This window comes from Rhinopithecus bieti, unplaced genomic scaffold (assembly GCF_001698545.2).
Source record: "Rhinopithecus bieti isolate Rb0 unplaced genomic scaffold, ASM169854v2 scaffold_19482, whole genome shotgun sequence".
Taxonomy (NCBI): Eukaryota; Metazoa; Chordata; class Mammalia; order Primates; family Cercopithecidae; genus Rhinopithecus; species Rhinopithecus bieti.
In genome coordinates this window covers 1,609,026-1,632,747 of record NW_016809768.1, presented here as the reverse complement: position 1 = coordinate 1,632,747, position 23,722 = coordinate 1,609,026, and the positions used below count along the sequence as shown (strand labels likewise).

The 23,722-nt window shown below is 50.1% G+C and overlaps 1 protein-coding gene and 1 long non-coding RNA gene across 2 annotated transcripts in view; one reads left to right on the top strand and one right to left on the bottom strand.

Annotated features, from left to right (window-relative positions):
* The window catches only part of DRC11 (dynein regulatory complex subunit 11), a 172,333-nt gene that overhangs the window by 8,350 nt on the left and 140,261 nt on the right, over positions 1-23,722 (bottom strand). The window contains 2 exon segments of the mRNA XM_017890381.1: positions 6,217-6,394; positions 12,601-12,687. Of these exon segments, the coding sequence (XP_017745870.1) occupies positions 6,217-6,394; positions 12,601-12,687 (265 nt within the window).
* LOC108540993 (uncharacterized) lies at positions 18,724-22,253 on the top strand. The gene is made up of 3 exons (XR_001888824.1): positions 18,724-19,213; positions 19,373-19,615; positions 22,162-22,253. It is a non-coding gene; the product is annotated as an uncharacterized LOC108540993 (long non-coding RNA).

Sequence of the window (23,722 nt, the reverse complement as noted above, 5' to 3'; positions counted from 1 at the left end):
AGTAAATGAGATATTTCAATCTGAACACAGGGGTGCTGTGAAAATGAACTATGAAATAATTCTGGATGCTTAACTTTAGAGATGGAATGAACTCCTGTACAATCCTTAAAATCATTCTGTATTTGGAGAATTACGTCTATTCTGTAAAGGGAACACAAGGGAAGTAAAAGAGACTTGCTGTAACTTATTTAATTACATCCAGACAGTGGAGAAGGGTGAAGGGTGTTGACAAGAGCATCTGTCAGTCTCAGCACTGGGATAATCTGGTCTAATATCTCTAAACCATTTTGAGTTTACTTGAGGAACGCTTGAAACCATTTAAAAAAAATGTCAATGACTACCTGATCTGAGCATTGTCAGGCCTGGTAATGGGTTAATTCTGAGTCTGTTAAATGACTATATCATACAAATATGTTGATCCAAAAATGGCTGATAAAAGGAAAAGATCTACGTACTGTAAAGGAATACAATGGATTATAATGTAACTATGAACCATGCTGGAGAATCTGGCTTTTGGGCTGTGAGCTACTCCAGCAGTTCACCCCCACTGTCCTCTTTTGGGGGTCTTTGGCCCTGTGGGTGAGCTGAGCTGCTGGGAAAGGGTGAACTGTACCTCAGGGCCTGCCAGTTTCTCTGAGCTGCGGATGCTCAGGCATTCAGGGTTTGGAGACCTGCAGTGAAACCAAGGAGGGCCACAGGGACCCCAAACTGGCCTAAAGGATCATCAGATCCCCACTCTACTCTGCTCCTTCTGTGGTGGGTTTCTTTGAGCTTGAGCCTCAAACTAGTCTTATCTGTAAAACAGGCGTAGAAGGATTGACTTCTTAGTGCTGCTGTGAAAAACAAGCCCAACAGTGTTTATAAAGCACTCGGAAGTGCAGCAGCCCGGCATTTGGTGGGGACTTGACTTTCTGTAGCTACGTTACTGTTGTTATTACAATAACAATGATTGTTCTTCATTCCATCTTGCACTGAAGTTTCCTAACCCTCATTAAAACATCAAGTACAAAAGACAACACAAAATAAGCTACAGAGTGTTTCAAAGCCTGTTTGTGTAGGGATAGATGGCAGCAGGTGAAGAGTATCCTTATCCAAATATAACTGTTGCAGAGTTAGAGATAAGAAAACATAACCCATGGTAAAAATGATCAACAACACCACCTAGCCCACATCTTCACTTGAGATCCGACGTGTCTGCTGGTCACATTTATAACATCTAAACAAAGTACCAGTGGGTCTGAGTGGTGACTCTGGAAGCTGAGAAGGGAACATAATTTATGGGAGAGTCACAGGTAAGGCCCCAAAAGCTGAAGTCAATATCCCAGGCTGGGTTGCACGCTTGTGGACTCAGTTCTGGGCTAGCATGAGCAAAAGTCCTACCTGTGGTGCCAAAGGGAACCATCACTGGGAAGGGGTGAGGGCCATGTGCTCCCTGGCAACCAATAACTAACTCTCTTCCTGGCTTCTCTGTGAGGCCACAACAGTCACAATCTTGGAAGTTTTCTGCCCAAATCGTCCAACCTTTTTGCAGGAGTGATCACTTGATGAGTAGAGATGCATTAGTAACGGAGTACAGTTACTGTACTGGGAAAGGGTGAAGTGTACCGTGGGGCCTGTCAGTTCCTCCGAGCTGTGGACGACTAGGCATCGAGGTTTTGGAGACCTGCAGGGAGACCAACAAGGGCCAGAGGGACATATAAACCTGCTGCTGCCCATTTAAAGTGTAGGATACTTGGTATTCACGGAGAGTTTCGGTCAAGATTCCTCTCAATACATGACTCCTTGGTTACTCTCCATAGATGACCGTTTTTACTGGAGTTGCAGCAAGAGAGCTCTGTGAGGCAGTCCCAGCTGTGGTGGGACCTGCCCACCTGCCCGCTCATCTGAAGACCCAGAGAAGGGGATGCAAAACCAGGCTTGGCTTCCCTTCCTGCAGCTGATGAACTTGAGCTGTTGGTCTTTCAAAGAATCGTTTCTATTGCTTTTACACAACCACCCATTCATGGGTTCTTGGCCCTTAAATAGCTGCTCTGGGGCCCACGGTGGTGTCAGGTGTGGCGGGAGGCACAGCATGGTGGGCTGGGTGGAGACTGGAGCTGGCAGTGAGCATGGGAGCCCCAGAGGCTGTGGGGTCTCAGGTCTAGGAGTACAGTGGGGAGCACAGATGCACTGTAGTCCTGGGGTGTGGTGAAGGCTGTGTTGGTGAGGACCGAGGCTAGGGGCCTCAGAGTGTTGAGGGCAGCAGAGGGGCTCTCCAGGCCGAGTGCTGAATTTTACTTTGGTCTCTTGGATGCAAAAGGCTCCTCACATCTTCAGACCAATCTACATTCTCTTTCCCTTCTTTGGATGAAAGAATCTGGCCTTTGGCTCCCCTTCATCTGCTGTCAACATTCCCAGTGGATTCTGTCTTGGCTGGTGCTCGAGATGATGCAGTCTCTGAACATTCATTTTTATTTGGGGTTTTCCAAATGCCTGAGAGGTGAATAACGTGATGTGGGTGAGCTTCTGACCCTCTGAAGCCTGGGATTGCAGAAATGGCTAAAGACAGATCCTGGACCCATCCGACCAGACACTGGGTCCGGGTGGGCCTGTGATGAATTGGGTTATTAGCGAAATCGACCCCAGGGAGAGAGGCAAGAGGAGGAGGGCACTGGGAATGTGGAGAAAAGGAAGCCTGAAGGGATTTCTGGGGACCAGACAGGGCATCCATCAGCCTGGGGGGTGGATTTTCTTTGCAGAGACAGCTTGGTTTGGGGGAAAAAAGGAGAGATTGAATGATGTTTGGTGAACCTGAGGGCTGCGTTTCCTCCACAGATCCAGCCTTCACTTCTCAGCACTGTCTGTCCCCACGTGGCCTGGAGGAATTTGAGGAGTGGGGCCGTGGGGACTGTGGCACACCTTCGAGCTCCATTGCGGGTGGAGAGATGGCCAAGCCGCCGTCCATGCTATGGATCGGCAGCCCTTGCTTTACGGACTGGAAGATACCACTTTTGATCACTGCAAAGACAAGAACAGTCTTTCTCTATGACAGATGTCCCAGCCACTGTGGCTATGAAAACTTCAAGGTCACTGGAGGAAATGCTGGACGAGGGGCAATGATGTCAGCCAGAATGGTGGCCTGAACACATCACTCCCCAAGATAGAAATATTGAGGAGCATGTGCTTCAGTGGACAGAACCCAGGGCCTGAGAGAAGTGTCTGGTGCAGCTCTATCATCTGCCCACAGGTGGAGGGATGCTTTCTCTCCTTCCTCTCCCATCACGATGCTGTGAGGAGATTCAGGTAGGCATCTGTAGTGTGATTGGAATCTTAAGGGATGCGTGGTGTTTTATCAAAAGAACAAAATTGCCAGCCATCCATCAGTAGCTTCATTTTTAAAGGGCCTATAGTTTTGTCAAACAATAAAAACCATTCTGTCCAGAGTCCAGAATAATGCTCCAGCCCCTTTGAATTAATAATACCCTACCTTATTCCGTTAACATAGCTTAAAATATAGACACAATACAAAAAAGGAAGAAAAAAAGAAGAGTGCATGAGAGGAGAGAGGGGTAGCCCTGCTAAGGCCAGGGGCGTGGAACCCACGGCATCGGCTGTGTGGGCTGCGGTGAGCCTGTGGTGCCCGCCCGTCACGCGCTGTCTTCTTTCTTGGCTGGACAGCCCTACCCCCTTCATCCATATTTTTCATTCTGGCCAATGTGATCTGGCTGGAGGAAACGTTGGCCTGTTCTGGGTCTAGTCCTTAAGATCTCCTGTGACTTCTCCACCCTGTCTTCCCTTGCTTCTTTTGATGCTGGCTGGGTGCAAAAGGTTTGTGGCGGGGGTGTTTTGAGGCCCTAAAAGATGAAGAAGGCACTAGATGGATGCAGAAATAGCTGGGCCTAAAGTCTTCCTGTATTTTGTGTATAACATTGATTTAGAAAGCCAGGATTACAATTTATCGGCCGGGCGCGGTGGCTCACGCCTGTAATCCCAGCACTTGGGGAGGCCGAGGCGGGCAGATCACGAGGTCAACCGATCAAGGCCATCCTGGCTAACCCAATGAAACCCCGTCTCTACTAAGAATACAAAAAAAATTAGCTGGGCATGGTGGCAGGCACCTGTAGTCCCAGCTAATTGGGAGGCTGAGGCAGGAGAATGGCGTGAACCCAGGAGGCAGAGCTTGTAGTGAGCCGAGATGGCGCCACTGCACTCCAGCCTGGGCGACAGAGCAAGACTCCGTCTCAAAAAAAAAAAAAAAAAAAAAAAAGCCAGGATCACAATTTATCAAGATGGAAATAAGCACATGTTGCAAACAGTGGCTAAGAAGCTAGCTGTTTATAGCACGCGGGGAGTAGGGGGTTGTTCTTTTAGCAAAGAAAATTGAGCAGCAACTTATGAACAGTCAGAGAGGACCATACGTGCCCTCTGCTTTGCAGTGCTCATGTGATTGGAGAAGGAAGAACAGAAACCAAGTCTGACCTAATCACTGTATTACTATCATTCATGCTGACCACCATTGCCACTGCCACCACGGCCACCACCACTGCCACCAGCACCTCTACTGCTCCTGCCACTGACCGTCCTCATCTCCAGTGTCAAATGTGACCTTTGCCACCATTCCCAACACCCTCCCCAGAGCCACCCACAGCGCCACCAAGACAGCCACCCCATCTCTGCCTCCTCAGCGTCATCCCACCCCTACTGCCAGCAAGCACTTCTGTCTCCATTAGCACATGCTATCACCTCCAGCCAACCCCCTCCACCATCTCTAACACCGATAGTGCCATGGCCATCTCACCTCCAAGTCCTCACCGCTCCCCCACCAGTGCAGTGTTTTGGTGGCCCTGCCACGAGCCACCCCTGTGCATTCACACCCGTGTGTCCTCGGTCGCCCTGGAATCTAGGCTGGCCCTGTGCCTTCCTCTTGACCAGCAGAGGGTGGAGATGGTCACTCTGTGGCTTGTGAGGCTGGGTCACAAGAATCCTTTCAGCTACTGCCCCAACTTCTTGAAACATGTGCTCATGAGATAACCCCTCGTGGGACCCAGCTGCGGGTGTGAGAAGCTGCACTGGGCCAGGTGCAGCCTGTCCGGTCGACATAGGCCCCACTCAGTGCCCATGATGGTAGCAGCAACTCCAGTCACATGCAAGAGCGATCCTGGGTATCCACACTGTCCAGTCTCCAGATGAAGGAGCCTCAACTTTCATGTGACTCTCACATCATGGGGTACATTAAGGAGAATGCCCCAGCTCTGCCCAGACAACCCTTGGAAGCACACGGTGGAATAATGTGCTGTCTGAGCCTTCAGGGAGGTTTTCACACAGCACTAGATAACAGAACGGCCGCCAGTACTCTCCTCAGCTTCCCTTGCCGTTTGCCATTCCCTCCTCCTGCCCAGCCCATGCCACCCTCTTCTCTTCCTCTACCTCCACCACCACTGCTGCCAACACCCTTTCTCCCTGGGGGCCATATGGGGCCAGGTGCTCTGCTAACACCTCGTGAGTGTCACAGCAGCCCTGTGGCATGAACTATTCTCCTGCTTCACAGATGAGAAGATGGAGGCTCAGAAGGTGACCGACTTGTCAGGGTCACCCAGCTATGCAGGGTCAGAGCTAGGATTCTGAGCCAGGCATCTTGAGAACCCCGACCCAGGCTCCTCCCCGCTCCACTGCTTTGCCTCCCAGGGGCCCTTTTTTTGTGTCATTCCCATTAAAAAACATGTTTCAAAAGTAGTGGATTTTGAATCTATTTAAGGAGAAAGAATTGAAAAAGTAAGCTCTCCCTGTATTTTAATGTTCATTTTAAGTAAATCATCATGCAACTGGACTTTGAGACTGGAAGGAAAAAAAAAAAAAAAAAACCCAACCCGGTGAAAAGAAACTACGCTTTATGAGGAAAACACCATCACCATGGGTGCAAGGTGAGTGATCCTATCTACCTGTCCCAAGAAGAATCAGCACCCACAAGGCTTCTGTCACTGTCAGGGCCAGAAATCATAATCCTCGTCCAGTTTCCTTTTGTCTTGGGTAGAGAGAAATACGCTCAGAACAGAATGTGGCCTAGTGGTTTACATCTGCAGCATGTGCTCTGGGTTGGGTGCAGGTGCGCACACCCCACCGGGTGCAGGCTCCCCTCATCTGGCGCTCACTGGGTCCAAGGGCCACCCTCCTGGCAAGCACACAGTGGACAGCCCAGCCTCAGCTACCATGCATGGGAAGGCGCTGGGGGATACTTGCCGTATCTGGAAGCATAGTCTGGTCTAGGCACCAAAATAATTTTCTGGTAAACTTTGCAGAAAGATTGGAGTTCAGCATCGAAGGGACGCCGTGTGGTCCCCACAATCAGAATCCGGTCATCTGGTTTCAGGAGTTTCAGGATTTGGGGAAGGTGTCTTTTCAGGCGTTTAGGTTCATTCTGGGAGAGAGAGAGAGAAAAAAAAAAATTGGTCCACATACAGAAAGGAAGAATGAAAAAATGAAAGAAAATTTACTTAGAATGTATTGCAGCATCGTTTGTTAAAGTGATTGCAAAGCTCTGACAAACACAATTTCTTAAGGTTTGTCCTGGGATGGATCTTGGAATGTGCTTCCCAGTATGACCCAGTGGATTTTAATTGTCAGTGTTTCCTTTCCTCAACCTCTGGTGTCCAGATTTAGAGGGTGGGAAGGAAGGAAGCACCTTGACCCTAGGAATGGGAAGTGGTGGCTGATTTACAAATGGAAGGAAGCTCACTGGGACCTGTAATGAGCTGTGGTGCTCCCATTTTCCTGAGTTGTTTGGAAGCTGGACACAAGACTTCCTTTGCCGATTGCTGAAACAATGAAGAGCCCAGCTCCTGCATCTCATGTCTGAAAAATACCTGGTTACATAAGATTGTGAAACTTATCTCTCTGAAGCAGTTGGGAAATAGTTTGAACCTGAATTATTTTAGTATAATCTCAGCACTAATGAGGGAGAGGAACGAACGAGGACAGGCTGGCTGTTCAGCACCCCAGGGAGGATGACTTCCAGCCCGTGGGAGTCAGATCTGACCATGTTGCCATGGGCAACAGCTTAGCTGCCAATGAACCTCGCCCCCAGTGCAGACAGCGAAGAGGAAGCCTGGGAAGGAGGAGCACACCAGGGGCAATGGTGACAGCCTCTGCAGAGACTTCCCAAGCACAGTTGAGGCCATTTTTGCTCCCATTTGGCTGATGGCTAATGATGTTCCTGTATCTTTTCATGTGTTTATTGGTCATTTGTGTATCTTATTTGGAAAAATGTGTATTTAGATTGTTGGTTCACTTTAAAAGTTGGGTTATTTATCTTCTTTATTATTGAGTTGTAAGGGTTCTTTGTAGGTGCTATTAATAGATAGAAAACCCTCAATATTACATGGTTTGCAAACATTTTCTCCTGTTCTGTGGGTTGTCTTTTCACTTTCTTGAGGATGTTCTTTGCAGCAAAAAAGTTTTAAATTTTGATGAGGTGCAGTTTTTATTTTGTGGCCTATGCTTTTGGTGTCATATCTAAGGAACCACTGCCTAATCTAAGGTCACAAAATTTATGCCTATATTTTCTTTTAAGATTGTTCTAGTTTTAGCCCTTATTTTTAGGTCTTTGATACATTATGGGTTGATTTTTGTATATGGTGTGAGGTAAGGGTCCAACTCTTTCTTTTGCAGGTAGCAATCCAATAGTCCCAGCACCACTTGTTGAAAAGATTATTCTTTCTGCATTGAATTGTCTTTGCACCTTTGTCAAAATGAACTGTAATATAAGGCTTTATTACTGGATTCTTGATTCTGATCCACTGATCTATGTCTCTTCTTAGGCCAGTACCATACTGTCTTGATTGTTGTAGGTCTGTGGTAAGTTGGAAAATGAAATTGGAACATGTGAGTCCCCCAACTTTATTTTTCTTTTGAAGAATGTTTTGGCTGGGTCTCTTGAATTTCTGGATGAATTTTAGGATTAGTTACCAATTTCTGCAAATAAGCCAGCTATTTCATGGGAATTGCATTGAATATGTAGGCCAATTTGGGAATTATTACCATCTTAACAAGATTAAGTCTTTCAACCAATGAATACAAATGTCTTTCCATTTATTTACGCTTCCTTTATATTTTTCAACAATGTTTTTGTAGTTTTCAGAAAAGTCTTGCACTTCTCATGTCAAAGAACTTTGTGAGAACAATTTCTTTTATTTTTGAGACAGAGTCTCACTGTGTCATCCAGGCTGGTGTGCAGTTGCACAATCTCTGCTCATTGCAATCACCACCTCCTGGGTTCAAGTGATTCTTGTGCCTCCTGAGTAGCTGGGATTACAGGTGCGCACCACCCACGCTCGGCTCATTTTTGTATTTTTGGTAGAGACAAGGTTTTGCCTTGTTGGCCAGGCTAGTCTCGAACTTCTGACCTTAAGTGATATGCCCGCCTCGGTCTCCCAAAGTGCTGGGATTACAAGTGTGAGCCACCGTCCCCAGCCCTAAGAACTTCGTGAGAACAATTTCTATAGAGTGGTAGGGGCAGCAAGCTGATGGTGGTGGGTTAAGGGGTGAGACTCGCCTTTAAGGAACAAAGCAGGTGGTGGGAGTGACTGGGCATGTGGGGTGCACATGTGAGCTGCCCAAAGAACAATGGAAGTAGGACTGATCTCAGGGTCCTGGTGAGGCTGGAGACTGAGAATCCATGGGGCTAGAGACACACCTGCATGGTCTGTGCCCATCCTCAGCAACCCAGTTGCCATGGTGATGGCAGTGTGATCCCTGCCCTTTCCGAGGCAGAAGATGATACTGCTACCTTTGTGTCCTGAAATGGCAGGGACATTTGAAATGAATCAGCCTATTTGGATAACAAACATTGATCCTGGGCAAAATGTCCAGAGTGACATCCTTGCTGATGGTGAGGTGCAGTCCCATGAAGAGGGGACAGAATTAGGTGTGTCATTCAATTGGTAGTTCTCCTACACTCAGATCACCCCTGTTCCAATGCAGAGCTGTCCATTATGCACGAGACCTGTGCGCTCATCAATCATGCCAGCAAACCACCCCACAATCACCTGGCCACCTCCAAAACTGCCGCCCCTACCGTGGGGCCTGCCAGTCCCTCACAACTGTATTTCTTTGGGCAATTTCAAATTAGTGGCTAGCATCCACGCAGCAATTTCAATTTGCTATTCTGCAGTTAGCTCCACAAAACAACCGCCACAGCCAGCCCCAAGAAAGCAGCAATTCCTTGGTGGAGGCACTATCGTGATGTCAGGGAGGCGCTTGCTAGATGAAGTAACAAAGGGTAATGGGGCAGAAAATGCAGGAGCAGCCTGTGCGCCTCATTCTTTACCGCCTTCGCCTCAGACACAAACAACTGACTGAGTGCACTCGAGGCGCAGATGGGAGGAGACACTGCTCTCCTTCTAGGAGGAGGAGAAAGGGAGCGGGCCTGGTCCAGGTGTCTGCCGGGGGCAGGGGTGTGTTTGTAAAAGTGGCAGGGGTTGGGGGGGCCGTACTTGGAGTTTGCACTTTGCTGAAATTCTAGAGGTGTGAGGGCTTCTCTCAAAGGTTGCTGAGGACAGTGTGAGGGGAACAGGAGTGTGGGCAGGAGGACAGAGAATTCTGGAGTAGGGCCCATTTGGTTCTAAGACAAGAGGGCCCCAAAGGCAGGTTTTGGGATGATGTTAAGAGCAGCACCAGGGCTGAGAGGGCCGCAGGGATGCGGTGTGGTTTAGGTGCACCAGGAGGGCTGACCCTATGGGCAGAAGGCGAAGCTGGTGGTTTGCCCTAAGTGTCTTCCAGCTTCTGCTGTGCGTGGTGGGGAGAAGGCTCTAGCCTCTGCATTCTGGCAACCTTGTTTCTGAATCCCAGCATGAGCCCCGAGCAGCTGTGTGCCTTCTGGGAGCCTTTGTTCTCTATTGTGACACAGAGAAAACAATGCCTTCCTCTCAGAGTTGCCGGGAGTTTCCCTGACATATGTATTGTGCCTGGGAAAGAGGAGGTGTTCAATCGACGTCCCCCACCGCCGCCGGGGTCCTCCTTTTCCTGTCTGCAGCAGTGTCCCTGCACCCGCGAAGTTTGACTTCCATGCTCGGGAGGCGTCACTGGTCTTCGCCATGCCCCATCCCCGGGTGAACTTCCTGCCTCTGACTGTGGGAGGGGTCTCACCCCAAAGGCAGAGGTGCTGGAGGGTGCCTTCAGTCACTGTGGATTTTCAAGGGGATTTCCCGGAGTCCCTTAACCCCAGGTCAAGGTCGGCCCTGCTGCCTGTATGGCGGCTGTAGCTGGTGGAGTGCCAGCCTCCTGGATGTTCTTCTCTGTGCCTCTGTGCCCTTGGGATCAGGGCAGTCTTTGGGATAGAGGCCGGGGCAGGTGGGAGGAAGGACACTGGGCTCCCCAGGTGGCCGAGTGATGCAATGAGGAGCAGTTACAATGCCTCCTGGGCTCCTCTTGCCTGTGGATGCCTCTGCTGCCCTTGGCTTTGGTCGCCTTCAGAATGTGGACGTCCAGTGCTCATGGCTACCTGGGGCCCTGGTGGCTGAGGATCTTGGATGAGACACAGAGTCTCAGAGGCTGGGAAGGACAGCAGGACTGGCCCGGTCATGGCCCTGGAGATGCAGGAAGGCAGCAGGAACTCTGCAGCCCTGCTCCCTGAGGGCAGGCCCCGCAATGCTATCACTGCACGGTGCAGGTTGAGTGGAGCTGGAGTTCCGTGTAGAGCTGGGCATGCACAAGCAATGGTTTCCTCCCCCGTCCCTCTCCTGCTGCAGCATTGGAGCCAGGGGTGGAAATACTGGGGGTGGGGGGTGGAGGATGGTGTTCATGCCTCTTGCAGCTCTGAGTCTGGGGTGGCTCAGGTCCCCTGGTCGGCCTTGCAGATGCTCAGGAAGCCGGGGTGCCCTTTGACTTGCAGTCCCCTAGGACTTATCCCAGGATGTGACTCCTGGTCCTCAGTGCAGCTGACCTCCCCAACAGACAACGGACTCCTCTAATGGGAAGGGAACTGAGAAAATGTCCAATTCGTCCACAACAAAGACCATGCCTCCAGTGGCCTTCATTTCCTACAGGGACAAAGCGAGGCATGGGCAGGGTTTGCGCGAATCAGGGACAGTGCTGAGAGGTTCGCTTTGTGTCAGCAGCAAAAGGGCTGATTCAGGGCAGGGTTCTGCAGGCTCGGCTGCTGCTTCATGGCTTTCCGTTCCCTCCTCAGTGGGCCTCCTTCCCCTCACATCCACTCCCTTTATGCGAGGGTGTCTACAAGGCCTATATTTCATTCCCTGCCTCCAGCTTTCTCTCAAAGGCCCCCTCTCAGTGCTCCTTCCCCAGTGCTCCTCTGGCTCTCTCAGGAGGAACATTCCCATTCCCCTTGCTCTCCGAGATTCAGGCGTGCAGTGAGCAGACAGTCGCAGGCACTGATGGCAAGCCCAGGGCACTGTGGGAGAATGCAGGGGGCTGCATGAACTCGGAGTCCGCGCAGGCTAAAATGCTTTCATTTAATAGTAAAGGAAGCGGAGGCTCAGAGAGGTTAAGTTACTTGTTTAAGGACACACAGCCAGTTGTGTGAATGCTGTGCATGGCTGGTCTGAGTTCCAGGCCAGTGTCTTCCATTCCCCAGGCTGATGTCTGGTGTCTGGTGGGAGAGGGAGTAGCCCCTGCCCATGAATGAGCCAGGTTTCTAATAACTCCAGGTGTGTGACACCTGGGATGAAACACTGCCCTGCATTTCTCTTAGACGTGGGACCTGGTGGAGAGCCCCGTCATTCCTGCCATCCATTTCGCATAACTACTTGTGGACCTTTTCAAATTTTTATGCAATGCAGCAACTTCGCCAGCAGAGGGAGCGAACTAGTAGAACCCCAGATTAAATAATAAACGAGTTCTCTGAAGACTTTCTGAAATGACAGAGCAATCAAGGCTCATTTGGGGAAGAAAAGATTGAGCTTCCACTCTTTATCCAAATCATCTCTACCTACGAAAAGTGATGTATAATACATAAGGATCAAAAGTGATTAAAATCCTTATGAATTTAATCAGAAATTCACAGTTAACCACTATTTGCTTTGGTGCAAATTGATGTGGAATAACAATCTCGTGTATCTGCACATTTTTTTTTAACTTGTGGGAAATTTGCTGGTGATTTGTGGGGGGAAGTGGCGGGTGGGGGGGACCATTGAAAGGAGAGAAAAGAAGGAAGGAAGCAATTGAAACAGGACCCCCTGGAGGCCCCGAATGCTGTGCACTTAGCAGTTCTGTTGAGGGTCTTTGTTCATAAATTTTGGGCCTTTTGCTATTTATGATGATGAACAATAGGAAATCCTAATAATAACTCCTATGTGTGCCATTTGCTTTAACTGAGCAGAGTTCTCTAAATTGTTCGTTACCTCTGAATCGTATGTTTGGGTGGAAAATCCCTCTCCCCTTTCTTCCACACTTTCTTTCCTTTCCTTCCAAACTATGCCTCATAAAGTCAGACCACAGAACCCTTTCAAATACAGAGAGGACAGACAGACAGAGACCACTACAGACAGCCTCTGTGTTTCCTTACTTGCTTGAAAAGGCAAGACCTTCTCGAAAAGTAGAGGTAGGCCCTGGTAAGGGCCTCCTTTGGAGGAAAGAAAAGGCCAAAGTAAGGCATGAGAAAGTCCTCACCGTCTTTTCTGCATTGGGAACTTTTTTGTAGAAGGTTTTTTCTGTGTCTTCAATCCACACCACGGAGGGCTGGAGCTGTCGAGCCACCTGCAGAGGAAAAGGCAGGGCCCTGCTTGTAAATGTGCTTCCCTCTCAGGTGTGCAGAGCCCTGCTTGTAAATGCACTTCCTTCTGGGGGTGTGCAGCGCCGCTGCTTGTAAATGCACTTCCTTTTCTGGGGTGTGGCAGGAGGGGCCCCTGCTTGTTAAATGCACTTCCTTCTGGCGTGTGCCAGCCCTGGCTGGGCCAACCTCTTCCCTCTGGGTGTGCGGAGCCGCTGCGCTGCAAAACCTGGGCCCTTCCCTCGGGGTGTGCCAGAGCCGGCTGGCTTGCAAACCTGCTTCACCTCTGGGGTGTGCAGGAGCCGCTGGCTGCAAACCTGCCTTCCCTCATGAGTGTGCCCAGAGCGCTGGGGCTGCAAACCTGCCCTTCCCTTCTGGGGTTGTGCAGAGCGCTGGTTGTAATGGCACTTCCTCCTCAGGTGTGCATCTGCTCTCCCAGGAGCAGGGCGAGGCGCTCCCTGTCCGGCTCCTCAGCTCTGCTGCACAGGCACAGGAATGTTCTGCAGCTCCAAACCTGCCCCACCACGTCCCCTCCTTCACAGCAGGAGAAGTCCCCCTCCCTCCCCTAACCCCCTCCTCTCTCAGTCCTGTTCTGACAGGCAGCACAAGCTTGAGGACAAACATTCTGCTCTAGGACCCCAACATCCTCTCAGTTTGGCTTGAAAGAAACCCACAGTTTTCTGCTGAAAATGAATGGAGAACTGGGCCACGAGTTTTAATTACCGCCTCTGGCCGTTCCCAGGTTTATTCAAGTTTGCTTACCATGAGAAAACCCGTTTCAGCACTCGGGCCCCCATGAGGCTATTTGTTCATCTCTGTTTGGCTGTGTCTTTGTGGCCCAGGCTCCCCCTGAAAGGTGGCTCTGAGCCCCTCTGGACAAGCAGGGCCTCGCGACAGAGCTGGGATGGGACTTACCGTGGGCCCGTGAATAATTGCTGTACACCTAACAATCTCTTCAAAGCACCCCCATGATAGCGAAGTTCAGGTATTTTTGCAACAATTTGTGCTTTGTGCGAAATTGTGACAGATAAAAGCCGTGGTGAATACAGCATTATGTACTCCTATTTTTGTATTTCTTAAAACATCATTAAGGCAGCGGGCATGATTTTAAACCAAGACAGTCATTCAACGAATGCTGGAAAAATCACTAGGGACACTCCACAGTGTCTGCCTCCCCGTCATTATGGACGAAGTGGCAAGTCGGGGCTATAAAGCAGATTATGCACCTTCAAAGGCAGAAGTGGGCACTGATTGTACTGGATCCTTGCGCTGGCCCAACGCCTGGGCCGGCGGCATTCCCAGGCCCCAGCACACACGGACATTCAGAGAGAAAAGAGTGCCAGCCAAGCACCATTTGGTAGGTGTTGTTTTGCAGTCCCAGAGTCACAGAATTTAGGAACTCAGAATCCCAAATTTTAATCCTGATCCCTGAGCCGATGTGGTGTGATATCTGCAGTGAGTGAGCTGGCAGACGTGTGCCAGGCATCAGCCACCCATGTGCCCAGCATCACACATGGCCAGAGCCAGCACACACCTGGCACTGCCTCCTCCTGGAGGCCTTCGCACACGTGGAATAAACTGCTTATCTCATCCGAACCCTACAAAGCAGGAACCATTGGTATCATCCCTGTTTGCAGACGAGGAAACCGAGGCTTGCAGACATTAAGTGACGGCCCTGGTCACACAGGTCCAGCGTGGCAGAAGCAGGACTGGAGCCCAGGCTGGGGGCTAGAGTCTGTGCTGGCAGCTGAGGCAGCCTCCATGGGTTCCCTCATCTACTCTCACCATGAATGTGGGGCCAGCCCTAGGACCTCTGCTTTGGAACTGAGAACTGAGGCCCCAGAGACGAGTAGGTGGTCATGTTACAGTGGGGAGCTAGTCGGGCATAAGCAGAGCAGGAGAGGGCTCCTTCCAATATATACACACACCAGCAACGTCAGGTGACCATCCCATGATGGGCAGGAGGTTGTTTACTGTCTCTATAATAATCATTGGTCACAGCCGGCACTGGGAAAAGGCAGTCTCCCGATAAACAGAAACACCGGAAGCTGGCGATCAGCAGCTTCCCAGTAAGATCTGAGGGGTTGGGCGAGTGGGCTCAAGCATGCGCACTAAGAGGCAAAATGGTGGTGTTTAACTGGTCTAGGACCTTCCAGGGACATTCGACTGGTAAGGGAAGAACGTCTCAAGTGAGCGTGCGCACAACTCCAGTAAACACACTGTGCATGCTCCCTCCCAACCACTGTGCACGCGGACAGCACACCCCAAGGGAAGAATCAGGGGAGAAGGGACGAAAGACCCCAGAAGCATGCCAACATATAAAACCCAGGCTGGAGGGCAGTGGCGCGATCTTGGCTGACTGCAGCCTCTGCCTCCAGGGCTCAAGCGATTCTCCTGCCTCAGCCTTCCAAGTAGCTGGGTTTACAGGGGCGTGCCACCATGCCTGGCTAATTTTTGTATTTTTAGTAGAGAGAGAGAGTTTCACCACGTTGGCCAGGCTGGTCTTGAACTCGTGACCTCAAGTGATCTGTCTGCCTCGGCCTCCCAAAGTGCGGGGATTCCAGGCGTGAGCCACCGCGCCCGGCCAGTGCACCTGTCTTTCAAGTCACCCACCCCGCGCTCTTCCAAGTATCCTTTCCTTCCTTTCCTTCCTGCTCTAAAGCTTTCTAATAAACTTTCCCTCCTGCTCTAAAACCTGCCGAGCCTGGTCTCTCCTTCTGCCTCCTTGGTCCAATTCTTTCTTCTGAGGAGGCAAGAACTGAGGTTGCTGCAGGCCCGTATGGATTTGCCACTGCTAACATACTTTGGTGCCGCATGACTTGGATATGTTTTGCTGCTAACAAAACCCAAACCCTCATCTTTAAATCCCAGAGGCCTCGCCCTCTTCCTTCATGGGCCATCACTTCTACGTCAGATACCAGTAAATACACTGTGTATGTTCCCTCCTAAGTGCTGGCAGGCCACTGTGCATGCGGACAGCACACCCCAAGGGAAGAATCAGGGGAGAAGGGACGCAAGACCCCAGAAACATGCCAAGGTATAAAACTCAGGCTGGAGTGCAGGGGTGCGATCTTGGCTGACTGCAACCTAGAGCACCAGACCTCCTACCCTTCTTTCTGCTGAATGTAGGGGTGACTTGCATTTGTGGGCACTTTATTTTGGCCTTGCCACTAGGATTTTATTTTTTGGCGTGATCAGGGAACATTTTTACACTGCTGGTGGGAATGTAAACTTGTATAGCCGCTATGGAAAACAGTGTGAAGATTCTATAAAGAAGTAAAAGTAGAACTACCATTTGATCCGGCAATCCCACTACTGTATCTACCCAGAGGAAAAGATATGAAAATGATACTTGCACACGCGTGTTTATACTTGCACATGCAGCACAATTCACAATTGCAAAATTGTGGAACCAACCCAAATGCCCATCAATTAATGAGTGGATAAAAAACTGTGGTATGTATATGCAATGGAATACTACTCAGCCATAAAAAGAAATGAATTAACAGCATTTGCAATGACCTGGATGAGACTGGAGACTATTTTCTAAGTGAAGTAACTCAGGAATGGAAAACCTAACATCATATATTCTCACTAGGACGCGAAGGCATAAGAATGACACAATGGACTTTGGGAACCTGTGGGGAAGAGTGGGAGGGGGGTGAGGGATAAAAGACTACAAATAGGGTGCAGTGTATACTGCTCAGGTGATGGGTGCACCAAAATCTCACAAATCACCACTAAAGAACTTACTCGTGTAACCAAATACCACCTGTACCCTAATAACTTATGGCAAAAAAAAAAACAAAATCAAAATCTGAAATCTCAAATCAATGCATAGGTTATTACCTGTAGCACCTGCCAGTGGACTTGAGAAGTGAGTCTATTTCAAAGCCTAGCCGAGAAGACTAGCTGATGAGGAGAAACACCAAGCCGGGTGCTTTGCCCCCGAGCTTTCATCAATGAAACAGACAAAATGCTACAGGAAAAAGGAACTCTCTCCTCTTCTCTCTTCATCTTTGATTTTTTTTTAAAAAAGCTTAATAAAATCAGCTCTCTGGTAGATCACAGCAAAGTATTACGTGATTCTCCAGCTTAAACATTCTGTGCTTCTACAAAGAAAACTTTTGCATAAAATGTAGATTCGAAGGGGCCTCTGAGTTCTGGTCAGTGTGCAGGAGAAAGTCGCGGCAGGAGGGAAATCCAGGAGAAAATGCAGGGCGTGCTCAAGGGCCTTTGGAAATGGAGCTCGACACTGTACACTGAACTGATCTATACTGATCCCGGCTGGGCACCATACCCTCCGTTAGAGCAGCAAGGGCAGGAAGAGGAACGGGATGGGTCCTGTCCGAACAGGGTCACTCCAACCGGGAAGTGCACCCAGTCAGGAGCAACAGCACCAGGTGGTGTTGACAACAACATGTGCTTGAAAGTTGGAGAAAAGAGATCCCTGTGTGCGGAGTCTCACAGTAGCAGGTAAGAGAGGAGGGACGGAGCACGAGCTGGAGAGGGAAGCCTCTTTCTTTCACTGACAGTTCAGTGCTTCTCACTGGGCTCACCCGGGGAGCTTTGGAAAATACGACCTAGGTCCCAGCCCTGGAGATTCTGGTGTGACTGGGGTGTCGTCCGGCGTCCGCAGGTTTTAAAGCTCCCCAGATGATGCTGAAGAGCAGCCACGGTCAGGAAGCCCCACCCGGAAGCAGAGATGTCTATTATGCGCAGGCTTAGGCACAGGTGCCCAAAGACCCTGCCCTGGTTTCTCTGCGCTCCCTCAATACCACCTTGAGGGCTGATCTCATCCACTCTGGTAGCTTCAGTTGGTGTCTACGTGCTGACCACACCCAAATGCACATCCAGAGCTCCAGCCAGAGTTTCCCATTCCCACATGGAATGGGAAGCCTCAGAAGGCCACCTTCCCCTCCCTCCATCCTGCCTCCTGCCGGTTCCCTGTGTGACTCTGCTCTTACCCAAGCCAGAGGCCTGGGTATCCACCCTTGTCTCATTCCCCACGCCTAACAGCCCCACAGTCTATTCATGGCACTTCCTAATCCCTTTCAACTCCAAGTCTTCCATTCTCTCAGCTCCTTGGTGCAAGCCCCCGATTTCCTTCCAACATGGCCTGGGCACTGCTGCCAAGGGACGGAGCTGAAAAGCGAGGAGGGGGCAAGCTCCAAGGGGCCGTTGTTCCCTTACAGCTATTTTAAGTCAAAAGCTTCCCTACTTTCAGCCCAAAAGTAAATAAGAACATGAGACGTATGTAAAAAGGTTTACACTTCTTAGAGAAAAGATAATTTGTAATAACAAAGGCAAGACCTTATTTTTTTCAGTACCTCTTAAGAATCTTAGTTTTAGAATTGAAATCAATGGAGAAATCATCTTCACATCAACAACTGTCTCTTCAGATTGGATAAAGAAAATGTACGTATACACCATGGAATACTATGCAGCCATAAAAAAAGAACGAGACCATGTCTTTTGCAAGAACATGGATAGAGCTGGAGGCCATTATCCTTAGCAAGCTAATGCAGGAACAGAAAACCAAATACCACTTATTCTCACTTATAAGTGGGAGCTAAACAGTGCGAACACATGGACAAAAAGAAGGGAACAACAGGTTCCCTTGAGGGTGAAGGTTTGGAGGAGGAAAAGGAGTGGAAAAAATCATTACTGGGTACTGGGCTTAATGCCTGGGTGATGAAATAATCTATACAACAAACCCCTGTGACACAAGTTTACCTATGTAGCAAACCTGCACACATACCCCCGAAATAAAAGTTAAAAACAAAAGCAAAAACAACCGTCTCTCGTCTTAGCTGACTGCACTCGTGGCTGCTGTGGATTACTTCGCACGATGTCCACGTGGCAAGCAACGGGTTTTCCATAGTTCCTATTGGGATCTTTATTTTCTCAACCCAGATGGGAAATGTAGATGTGAACACCAAGAATTTCAGCGTTAACTTTTCTCTTTCTGCTCTTAACAAACGAAGCTGTGCAGCCTTGAAACAGGAATTGTACTAACTTGGAATGATGGTGAGACTCACAGTCTTGTTTCCAGCATCTGATTCTAAACCAGTTGTTCTGAAAACGGTGGCACCGTTCTGTTGACTGTGACGTCAGTGATTGTTCCTTTAAGTTGGAGCTCCTTCAGAACTCATGGGGGAATTCCATGCTTCCTGTATTTTTAACACACACCTGTGAAGGAATTCCTTTCCCTAGTTCACCAGCTTTGGGGACACACAGGTTGTATGGGGCACTCTGGAGTGATGTGGTTTGGAAGGGCTCAATTATTACCAAACAAAACAGAAAATGCTTTCCAAGGGTGTTCTTGGATGATGATAACAGTACAACTAACACTTGTTTGCAAAGTGCTCTGGCGTCCAGGACACCATTTCTATCCTCGCTGGATACATGCTCCATGTGTGCCAACCACACCCCGCGGCTCTGCCCTTTCACAGATGAGGATGCTGAGGCAGAGCCAGGTGAGGGGTGAGTCATGTGCTGGCTCAGCAACTGGTAAGTGCTGGAGGTGGGAGTGGGATCTGGGTCTGCCCAGCACCCATAAGGCCTTGCATGGGCCAGGTGGCCGCCACATTGCCAGGGGAGATGGGATGCCTATTCCAAAGTGTCTCTCTACCCTTGACCTGTATCATCCACTACCATCTTTCATCCCAGCAGGAAGAATCCTAAAGCCATCACTGTCTTGCCCTCCAGAGCTCAGATCTCTGGCTTTCCTGACCTTCCCCTGGGGAAGCTGAGGGGCCTGCTGGTCATGGGACCCCTGGTGACCATGTTCAGGTCTGACCACAGAGAAGACAGGCATGGAAACTGAGGCAGTGTCAAGTGGAAGCTGCTTTGTCCAGGAGGGATGAATGGGACAGAGGCTGCTTGTCTTGGAGAAGAGAAGACTGGAGGCAGGTCAGTTTGCTGTTTTCAAATGCGTGAAAGACTGCCATGGGGAAGAAGGACAGGTTTTGCTAGGTTTGGCCCTGAATGTAGAATGAAGGCTGTTCTTTCATTTCTTCCTTTATAAGACGTTTACAGAAGAGCTTTGATGTGCCAGGCACTGTGCTAGGTGCCAGGGTCACAAAGAGTAATAACGCAGGGTCCCTGACCTCCAGGAGCCCACCTGTGGTAGGGGAGAGCAGACCTGAGGTTGAGGGTGTTCCAAGGAAATCAGGATGTCAGTGAGGGCCACCAACGACAGAAAGAGGGAGAAGTGGGCAGGTGGGGGGAACTAGGAATGGAGACCGCAGATAGCGGTTAAAGCAGACAGGCCTTCCAAGGTCTCCAGAAGATCAGATGGTCTGAAGGGGGGGGGGGGGGGGGCCACGGGAAGCACCCTGCTCGGGCCAGGAGCCAGGGCACAGGGTGAGGTGTCCTCACTTGGGGCACATGGGGAGCGCCTGGCACTTCTGAAAGGGGTCAGAAAAGTGCGTGACCGTGCTACAGAGGTTGCTTGTATCCTAGAGGCTGTGGAAGGCATGGAAAAGACTTAAATCAAGAACTTTGATCCTTTTTATGTTACAGAAAAATCCCTCTGGGCAGTGTGTGGAGGAGGATGTGCCTCTGGGGAGTGTGTAGAGGAGGATGTGGTGGGAGCTGTGCCGGCCTTGGGGAGCAGGCAGGTGTGGGCGGTGGCACAGTGAGGACACCTCCCAGGCACGGAGGTGCTGAGGGGCTGCTGCAGGGAGAAGATGAGAGCCCACAGCGGGGGATAGGCAGGGCAGGATGGGGAGGGCAGGACTGGCCAGACTTGATAACAGTGGGTTGTGGGTTGCGGGAGGGGGCTCGATGCTAGATGCCCAGAGGATGGTAATGAGGAGGTCAGTGTCGGCTGCCATGAGCCCCCACACAGCAGGGCAGGCAGGGAGGGGTGCTGGGGCCAGAGAGGAGAGAGGCAAGGGCAGGAAAGGCCTCCGAGGCCACAGCAAACCAGCAGCAGTGGACGCCTCAAGAGTGAATGGAAAGAATTCCCGAATAAAGGGGGACAGTGGATGAGGCCGGGAGAGGGTGGCAGAGAGCCTGGGGCCACGCAGGGAAGACGATGGTAGAAGAGGAGGTCTGGGCTGCCAAGGGGCAGCAGCTGTGGAGAGAAGGGATGGGTCTGGAGGGATAGCCAGCCTCGAAACCAGGGCGCCAACGAGCAGGGTGGTGGTGGTGGGGTGGCCAACGGTGGCCCGTGCTGGCCAGAGAGTTTGGTAATGAGGAGGTCAGTGGTGGCCTTGTCAGGGAGTGGAGGGAACAGAGCCAGGTGACAGGGAGAGCTCCTGCAGAAAGACGGGCAGACAGTGAGCCTGGGGAGGATGTGGCACTGGGGTAGTCAGTGCCCAGGAAATGTTTGGGGATAGCACGGGCTAGGGACAGAAGGCAGGAGGATGGGCTGGGAGGAGAAGGGCTCATCTTCCTTGCACCACAGACACCAGAGGGCAGGGTGGCTGCTGCTGCAGAAAGTGTGCAGGCCACACAGGAAATGTTTGCAGGCACCTCTGCTGGGAATAAGATCTGCTCTTACAGTTTGCGGAAAAGCAGTGTTCTTTAGTAAAAATCTCAGAATATACAGAATGGCATAAACAACACCTTTTCTCCCTCCACCTAGAATCAACCGTCGAACATTTCCTGTCCTTACAGATCCTTTACGAAAATGGGATCTTGTTCAACACATACTGCTTTATGGGCTGCTTTGTTCATGTCATATGAAAGTTATTTCTCCATTATCAATTTTAACAGGAAGCACCAGGATTAGGGTTCTAATTAATCCCCTGTTTTGAATGTATAGATGGTTTTCATCTTTTACTACTCCAAATAGTACTTATTTAGGGCACCTGGCTGAGAATTTCCTTAGAATGACTGCCGGGAGAGGCTTCCAGGTGGAGGCGCCCGGACGTTCTGTGCATGTCATTTTTACGCGTGCTCTTGCACTGCCCTCCTGGGGGTTCCATCTGTTTACACTGTCCCCAGGAATAAATGAGGGCTTTGGCTCTCCACACTCCTCTCCTCAACAAGGATTAATAATAAAAAACTCTCTGCCAATTTGCTAATGAAAAATGGTATGCTTTGCTTTTCTAATTTTCATTTAGCTATGAAAAGGCTTCATTTAAATTACCCACAGATAGTTTGAGGTCATGGACAATTACATTAATTAATTCATAATTGAACTTTCCAGAGTTCTGTCAGATAATTCACTTCACCTGCCAGTAGAGGGCTCTTCGCTCCTATCAAATATCACTAGAGGGTTTTTGTTTTGTGTCAATTATGAAATAAAGACAAATCTCCACCGTGTGCTTTTTCAAATGCTAGCAAGTTCTAGCAAACAACTAAAGACGTCTCCATCCACATGCATTTTATGGGATTGATCTTTTGTATTTTCCAAAGAAACACTGTCGAACTTTCACCATCAGAATTAGATTCTCAGGGGATAATAGCTCAACAATTAAAACCTGTTTGTGTTTCGGCACGCATAGGTTATGAAGATGCTCTGCCCAGATGACCCCTGGACATTTTGGAGGTTCTCTCTCAAAGGATCCTATTTTGCTTGCCAAGGAGAACTGCAGGAAAAAAACAGCTACTTTTTTTTTTCCAGCTGCTGTGTCTCAGCTGAAACTCATTCACTCATTCATTCATCCCACACGTATTTACGGTGCATCTGAGAGCTCTTTGGTAGGAGGCCGGGGTGTCTGGGAGTTGGGAGACATTGACCCTGCCTGTGGAGGCTGCAGCTGCCTGTGTCTGAATGGGTGACGCTGAGTGAGGTGCTGCGGGGTTAGGGAGGGTGCAGGGGAGTAAGGCTTATTTGCAGGGGAGGGGTTCACTTTCCCATACTGTGGTCACTTGGATTCTGTTTAAATAGTTCATATGACATTTTGGCCTGCATTTCCACCATTGAAAACAACATTTTAAGTTTATATTTCCTTGTAATACCTTTTATGTTCTTGCAGAGGTTACTTCAAGTCCTCACTGCAATTAGCTGGACATAAACCATAAATGATCATCAAAAGAAGGGCAGAGGTACACTAGAAAGAGAAGCCTGGCTGGGCTGACCCGGGGTGGGATGGGAGGTAAACTGAGGCAGAGCAAAGCACCAGAGAGGAGCTGGGATGCAGGGGCTCACAGGAGAGACTGGGCAGAGTAACTAGGACAGGACATGCATGTATGTGTGTGTATATGTGGTCAATGTGTGTGTCAGTGTATGTGAGTGTGTGTATGAGTGTGTGTGCATGTGCATGTGCATGTTAGTGCGTATGAGCGTGTTAGTGTGCACATGTGTGCGTGTTAGTGTGCACGCGTGTGCGTGTATGTTAGTGTGTGCGTGTTTGTGTGAGTGTATGTTAGTGTGCATAAGTGTGTTAGTGTGCATGTGTGTCGGGGGCAGGCTGGTGCTAGTAACAGGAACATGTCGATGCAATTAGTGCTTCTCCAGACTGTGTTCAAGGGGAAGGTGTTGGATAGTGGGGGGCGTCAGGCTTGCAAACCACCTGAACTTAACTCTTGAAGCCCTGTCTCCTCCCCAGCCCTCTGCCCACCACACTAGGGCCAATGAATTCCCGCCAGGTGACACGGACTCTGGCCAGCTTGGAGAAACCTGTGTGCAAAGCCATTCTCAACTTCCCAAGGCACCTCCATCGCCTCCACCCCGAGTGTTTCCGGGTTGCCTAAACATTTTGAATGCTTGTGGCCTCAAACCCTGGTCCGACATTGTCCCCACTGCCCCGATACAGAACACCTGCGGGTGCCACTCTGTGGTTTTGGTGGTTGACAGCCTGCAGAGTGTGTTTCCACACCTGACTGACACACAGCGCCCGGGGCCTCCACAGCCTGGCGCCCTCCCGCCGTGGGGTGCTCCCTGTCGTCACTGGACAGGTGGAGTGGGATGTGCATCCCGGGTCCTGGAGAAGCCTGGCCCTCGTTTCCTTCCTCCTGGGAATCCTTTCCCACGGCAGCCTCTGACACAGCTGGACCCGGCTACATGGCCCACCGTGGTCTAGGGGCCTTTCTTTCGTGTTCTTTTTTCTCCTTTCTTTGCGG